At 32.9% G+C, this 8,062-nt stretch overlaps 1 protein-coding gene across 1 annotated transcript in view; it reads left to right on the forward strand.

Annotated features, from left to right (window-relative positions):
• Positions 1–7,430, forward strand: part of LOC106871565 (F-box/WD repeat-containing protein sel-10) — a 160,670-nt gene extending 153,240 nt beyond the window's left edge. Inside the window, exon 8 of the mRNA XM_014918071.2 lies at positions 7,192–7,430. Within this exon, the coding sequence (XP_014773557.1) occupies positions 7,192–7,302 (111 nt within the window). The 3' untranslated portion in view covers positions 7,303–7,430. The remainder of the gene's footprint in view (positions 1–7,191) is intronic.
• Positions 7,431–8,062: the final 632 nt, after the last annotated feature.

Genomic DNA, 8,062 nt, shown 5'->3' on the forward strand with positions numbered 1-8,062 from the left:
TACATGTTTCGGTTGCTTATAAACCTTATCAAAAATATGTGCTTAAATGAAATATATAGAGAAGAAAGATTATTAATAAAATAAACTTTCATAGTGTACTTTTCTTTTTCCTGTAAGAACACGTGATAATTTCCATTAATTTTCGTAGCATTGCTAGTAGTAATTTCAGCTGTTGTCTGTGATGTTAATTAAGTAGTGTGGTCAAAATTGTTTTCAAATGGAGTGGCCGTAGTAGCCAAATAAGCAGTAGTAGCAATTATAGTCATCATAAAATTATCTCCCCTGAGGTCTTCACAGAAATGGATTTATTTAATCTTTTATCTTTATTTCTTATGAATAATATACATATAGTTTCAGTGTTCCCACTTTAAAGAAGTTAAACTCAGTCGATACTTTCTTATGAAATGTATTTCCTTGCTAATGCGTTCATTTTGGCTAGCACTGTTTTTGAATTTGTATAATGGAAAAGTTGTGAATTTGGGATATTTATTGGATGCACATCTGTCTATGTGTTGGCTGACAGATATTTTCCTGTATTCCGGAATTCTAATTTGGGATTGTGCGCCGCCATCCTCTGACGTAGGCTGTTTCTTATTTTTTTGTGCGTCCAATATATTGCCGTTTGCATCCCGAGCATGTAATTAAGTAAATCAAATTCTCCGATACACATGTAAAGTTAGTTTTTATGGTAAAATTTTGGCCTTGTTCCAATCGGTATTCTGATCCTTCTATTATGTTGATACAGATCCCACAGTTGGGCCTCCTGCACCTTTTTACTGTTGGCTTTGTGGTTATTGTTGAGTGTAATTTAGCCTGGGTTAAAATCCTCTTCATTGATTTTGGCTGTCTCTTACTTTTGATGACGGAGTGTGTTTGGAGGATTTGATTCATCTTTGAGTCCCTCTTGGGTAGAGTTGTGCTATGGAGTATAGTGTTGAAGGCCTCATTGTTATGTGGGTTGTGTGTGGAGACATAAGGCAGGGTTTTCAATTTTTCTTGCTTCTTGTGTATTGGTTGTCTAAGTTCTTGTGTATTGAATTTAAAGACTCGTTGGATCGTATTGTCGATTAAAGGTTGTGGGTAATTCCTATTGATGAGTGTAGTTTTTAGTTCTTGGAGTCGTGTGTAACGGATGTTTGTGTCTGATAATATTGTGCATATTTTCTTGGCTAAACTAAAGGGGATATTCATCCTGATGTGTCTCGGGTGGCAAGAATTAAAAGGCAGGTACTGTTTCGAGTCCGTAGGTTTGTAATAGATATCTGTCTCTATCTTGTTCCCGACTTTCTTAAAAAGCATATCTAAAAACGGTAGTTGATCCTGGTTATACTCTATCGGAAATTGGAGGTTTTCATTTATTCCATTTAGAAGTGTTTTGAATTCATTAAGTTTTTCTACACTTTCATTCCAGAGGATGAAGCACCATCGAGATATCTTTTCCAGTTGTTTTGAATGTAGGTTGAAAAGGTGTTTCCATATTTCTCGAGCGTTTTCTGGTATAGTTTGATTTCGAGATAGACCATTACCAGGTTCGCAAAAGAAGATGCATTCCGTGTTCCCATTACTGTCCCTGATTTTTTATGAAGTAGGTCATTATTAAATATGAAATAATTGTTCTCTAGGATAAATCTTAGTCCTTCTATTATGAGTTCTTTTTCGGGAAGTGCGTACTTTAAACTTGTTACACAAAAAGTACGAAAAACTACACGTGCAAAACAATTTGACAACAGAAATGAACTGACCGGTACCCTATGAAAATGATGACCGTCAAAATAAAGGGCCGGACGTTGTTCCTCATGTCCCGCAAATAATACCAAAAAGGCATAAACAGACACGCGAGGAATATATTTCAATCCTACACGCTTATTTTACAGCAGTGCTCTACCCAAAGAACGAAAACTCAACAACATATACATATAAAATATGGAAGAAACATAACATAAATAAAGACTTGGATACAGCAATGGACCCTAATAAACTAGCTAACATTCGAAGATATATTCTCAAAGCCAAAAAAAAAAGATATCAGAAATAGAAATAGAACAATTAAAAGGAAAAATACACCAGGAATCTAAAAACAGAAACAATTCCTACCATAGTAGGCGCATTAGATATGATAAAAAAAAATATTCAGACAAATACATCACAAAAACAACAGGACTTACAAATATATATAACATACAGAAAATTGCACTACTGGGCACTGTACACATCCTACGCAAAACACTTTCAATACAGTAACCATAAGAGTATCACAGCAAACCACAGCACATACCCAAGGCGCACAGAGCTGCGCTCGGTAGTGAAATGAAAGCACGTTATAAAAATAAAACTACTGAATAATAATAATGATGTGTTTGTGTTGTGCGCTAAAAGAAGCGCATTGAACTAGTTTGATTTCCGCTTAATCTTTTCGAAATCAGCTCATTCTCATAAGAAAGAAGAAACAGAAAAGACACATGCACTTTATATATTTTGCTCTCTTTCTCACAGTATCAGCGAGATATTCTGTCAAAATATCGGTTGATTTTCCGTATTCCTCCATTTGTTTTTCGGAAAAATTTTAATCAAAGAAGGAACAATAATTTAAAAGCATAACAAAAAGGATGCTGATGATAATTGTAGAATTGTAAAATCTTAAGAAAATTTAAAGCAGGATTTTCAAATTTTTCTCGGGTGAATTTAATGGCAAGTCAGCAAAATTTAAAAACGCTTAGCGCTGAACAAAGTACTAAAACAGACTAAGAGTCAGCAGATGGATTGGGTATACAGTTTAATTTGATTTACGAGATTAATTTGTTAAAATAACACGAGAATAAAACTGGAATAAAAAATATATATATAATGGAACGTTTCGAATTGCAACTATCAATCAAACGGGTTTAAATATGATGTGCTGACAAGGAAATAACTAGAATCTTACGTCGTTTAAAACGATAATGCTACTATTGGCAAGAATCACTTTCTCATTGCCTTTTACGCCTTCTCTGTCTATGAAAATCTTCAAGTGAAAATCCTCAAAAATATTTTAAAATGACTAGAATGTTATTGGATTTTGCGATGAATTACTGTGAAAATCAAATTAAAACGAATGCATGTTAAGAATTAATGACAAATGCACTTAGGATGTGAGATTGCTTTGGATGAGATAACACTATTTCGTAATATGTAATCAGAAAGATTTTGATACTCATTAACTGCATCCGTAATCATCCTCATAAGATCCATCGCTCAATTATTATATAAATTTGGAATAAGATGATGGCTTGAATTTGGTCTAATTGCCTAATTTTCTTGTTCCTATTTACATCGGACAAAAATCCAAGTTGGGCTAACTATTAATCGACAATGAACGTTCAGATGAATTTACTTGCACTTTTGCTGACCTATTTTTAAGAATAAAAAGGGACTGAAACAAGATTTAATCTGTTAATTTGACAGATGGAATTCGCAGACCTCATTTAGTGAAATCGGTAACACGATCACCTGGCAAACAGTAGATGTGTGATTTGACACCCGTGAACGGTTCTGTTCTTTTTTCAGTGTCTTAGGCTGTATTTGTAAATGTCTTAAATATAATTCATATTAAAAGAAAAAACGAAAAAGAACCGTTACAGCTAATTAATATTAATTTTCTGAGGTTTGCTTCTCATCATAAATCGTTGAATAATTAAAAGAAATCCCGCGAGTTTGAAGTTACGCAACTACAATTGACTGAAGCAATAGTCGAAAGGCCGGAAGTTCATTTTCGTGACCAGCTGTGTTAATTTCAGACAAAGATTAAGTTGAATCAGTATGTAATATATGACTGGTCAACATAGTATACGCAGTTTATTTTCAATTGAAATAAAATTATTCTTTTCTGAATGTGTTTGGGACTCTAATTGCAAATATACCTTCAGTTTTTCTTTAGTATGTCTAGGTTTTTTAAAAATATAAAAACTTTCTTCTGAAATTTATTTGTATTTAAGATATACTAAATAATCTTTGAAACGGAAATTGTCTACTTCTTAAGCAGCACAGCGTAGAGTTGACTGATAAATTCCTATATAATTAACTTTAATTTTATTTTTATATCATTTATTCAATTAAATACATCTGTAATTTAAGAATATATATTATATGTTTTTTAAGGTGCTATGAATATGATTTTCTTTTGTAAACTTGGTCAGGGTGATCATATATAATATTCAACAGGAGTTACCAATTATTCCTTCCTTGCTCCTCACATACTACACCAAGATTTTCTGGAAAGAAATCTAGATGAGAATGCAAGAAATATAATTTTAACGACGTTAGACTGGCCATGCCTTTACAGATATTAAAAAGGTTCTCACCTCTATATTATTCGACAGAATGATTTTGCTAACCATTTAAAAGTCCGTCAAGCATTTTAATTCCAGTGTGTTGAAGGTGATTTTCAAATTTAATATCTTCCATAATCTACTTCATTTGCAGCGCCACTAAAATTCCCTCCTTTAATTTTGCATTACTCAGATTTAGGATTATTTTTAGAAATGCATTGAAATGCTCTTAGACTGAATCCACCCACTACTTCAACAAAATTACTAACTGTACCAAATATCTTCTTTAGGTTAGCTCAAATTACAAATTGGACACTAGTCTTTCTTGAAATATATATTGATTATAGTGACCAGACACGTATCGCTATTCTATAGATATAATGTACAAAAGTATTTTGTAATCAGCATACCAGTAACTTTGAGATTTCCACAAATATTCTCTTGATAAACTAATGTTCTATGGTGTCATACAATATATCCATAAGATAAGAGTGAGTGGCCAATGAGGGCGCATGACTTTACTTTCCTTTATGCAGTAGCATTACTGGCAAATTTTGTGAATAAACGAAAAGGTGCAAGTCAGTATATGTATCTATGACAAGATTTTTTAAAGTTTCATTGGTGTCATTACAATAACAGAATGGAACATCTACTGTAAAGCTTATTAGTAAGGTAAAATTTGCTAAGTAAATTGCCTTCCATCTGCGTGAAAGCGGAAAGCTCTGCATTCTCTTTAGACAGTCTTTCACAATACCATTCAAATGTTGATGAGTAAATAATCTTAACCAATTGCACTTCATCACTGTCCATTTCATTGTCTATGGAGCTAGTCCCTCATTTACGAAAAAGGGAAACCCGGTATTGCTTCATTATGTTGAACTGATGGGTTACAGGTTTAGATAAACCCAGTTACGTTAACAGTACAAAAATAGCAGTCAGTAAGAACTCTTTGCTCTCTATATATCATGAATATTGCATCAGTCTTTTCCACCCACTATTCCTGGTCGTATGGTTGTGGTACAGTCTTCAGACACCTCCTCCATAGGATCCTATCGAAAGCAACTGGTATGCTAATTACAAAATACTTTTGTTCCTTATGTCTTCTGTTGGAAAGATTTGAAGAATCCATTTTGCGATTCTTTCTTGCTACATTCTAATCGTAATTATGAAAAAAGAAAACGAACAAGCATTGACTAATTTCAAAAATCATTGGTACTATTGAAAATCCAAAAGATAGTTCTGAAATCAATATCAAGAATATTTTCTGGTCCATCCAAAATAACTTCTAATGAAAATCTTTTGTTGACTTATGTAAGAAGTGGAGTTCATTTTGATCCAGTAAGAGATTCAGTTTTTGAAAACTGCTTCATATTCATTGCTTATTTCATTATGAGTTCTCAAAAATTAATGACAGCTGTAAAGTAAAATTACTTTTTGCTATTGAATATGATCACTATGGTAATTAACAAAATATTCACGGGACTTCAAACTATACGAGAGTGAACTATCTACAGTCCTTCCTATTCAGCAGTAGCGGCACAAAAGTGTATAAAAGTTGTTACGATAAACAAAGTTAAGAAGACATCAGGCGATGTTAAAACTTGCTTTAATATTGTCAATCGTGATTGACAAGCCCATTAAAGAAAAATTAGCTTAAATGCTTAATAGTCTTCAACCATCAAAGTATGCAGATCTTTCTACCTGAATATTAACAAGACTGAACAGCGAGCAAGTAAGAGAGCGCAACCAGTATCTCTCTACTAAATGTAGATGTAATTAGATTTGAGAAATCATTATGGAATAGCTCTGGGCAGAAATATTAATGAAATTAGCTCTAGGATAGACAGCATTAGCATAGGGATCTGAAAGTTTGTTTATAAATATGAATATGAGATATGATTTATACAGATTGTCAAATCAAAACGGCTACACTTCTAATAAGATATTCTAATTACATTTAAATTTAATTAAATATTTAATGATGCAATCAGCGATAATTACAGAAGAGACGATGTCGAATTTGCAATCTTAAAGGAAAAGAGAATCGTATGAAAACGCATGTGTATAAATATAAATATGCGTATGTAGATTTGCATGTTTATGTATGAGCGTATCAGTATATGTATATATAAATTGGTGTGTGTGTGTGTGTGTGTGTGTTCGTGTAGGTCAAACATCAGTTGTCTCCTTTTTGCGCTTTTTTCTGTTGATGATCAGTTATCAGCTCCTTCTCTTGGGCTAATTATGCGAAACCTGGGTGTAGATTCAATCACGGCACATAAATATCGCAACACACTTTACCGACTTCGACCAAACGCATGAAAGCGTGTGTGTGTGTGTGTGCTTGCGATTGTATGTATATATATATATATATATATATACATATACATAATACATATATCTATCTGTCAATCTATCTATCTTTCTATCTCTCTCCCCCTTTCTCCCTCCCTCTCCCCCTTTCTCCCTCCCTCTCCCCTCACTCTTGTATACATATAAAACTACTCTAGTTTTATCTTTTTATCAAGATTGCCCCATAGTTTCTTATCAGTAAAGTTCCTAAACCCATCATTAATATTTGTTGACGTTCATACCCTCATCGTCAAGATGAAGTGATGTTGTCGTGTGCCGCTGCTTCTTAAAAGAAGGTAGCCCATGTCAATATGACTGGTGTACATATTGCTGCCAGAATTCGAAATTTTAATTTATACATCATCAATGAAGTATTTATTTTTGCCTGAGAGTAGTATATGTTGTCTGTATGCTTATTTTAGCATTCTTTTGTGCTATGAATATTGATTCCTTCATAAATTATATATTTTTTAGGGTAATTCTAAAAATTATACATGTGTTGTCTACTAATGTTTTTTGTATTTTTTTGTTGTAGTGCATTGCAATGGAGTCTTGTTGTAAGTGCATGATGAGCCGGCTGGTGATACAAAATGCATTATATCTAACCATATATTCGAACATTGACAATATGCTGCAAAAGTACTGAAATTAAGAACCTGTTTTTTTTTATCTGTAGCACATCAGAATCATGCAAAACCTGCAATCAAGCAAACAAAGAACAACGTTATATATGAATACGACTGCAAATTTAAAAGTTGTAAACTTCACGTCTTGAACTCTTATATTAACCACACTTTCCTGCGGACTTATCATGCACATGCAATAAGTAGCAAAACGACTGCACTGTACTACGTCATACAACACAAAATATAAGAAAATCCGAAAATGAAAACATTAGTGCACAACACATCGATACATTAAAATAGTTGCTTTGGAGATTCTATGGCGATAAACAAATACTCAAAGCAAAACTTAAAATAAGCCATATATGATTTAAAAGCTAATGATAATATATAAAAATGACAAAAGCCAATATAATCATAATCATGGATAAATACGTATATATTGCTAAAATAAACAAATTATTCGGCAACACAAAGGAATTTATTAATGATTTCGCCACACTAAAACTTGAATTGAATTTATTAACTATGGTGATAGACGATAAACGCAGAAATACAAGCCTCTATTTCACCTACTCTGAAGAAGAATTCACCCCCCGCACATATCTACGAAGTTGTAAAAATACACAAACGAAACGACTACCTCAGGCTCAGAATATTTCAAATAAACATAGTAACAGAAAAGATCGCTAAACAGTTAGATAATACTATCAAACATATACATACAGAAAGAGATAGTATCCAAAGAGCTCCTGAAGAAATCAACATTCCTGCCTTAGAAGT

Source organism: Octopus bimaculoides, chromosome 2 (genome assembly GCF_001194135.2).
Source record: "Octopus bimaculoides isolate UCB-OBI-ISO-001 chromosome 2, ASM119413v2, whole genome shotgun sequence".
In the NCBI taxonomy this organism is placed as follows: Eukaryota; Metazoa; Mollusca; class Cephalopoda; order Octopoda; family Octopodidae; genus Octopus; species Octopus bimaculoides.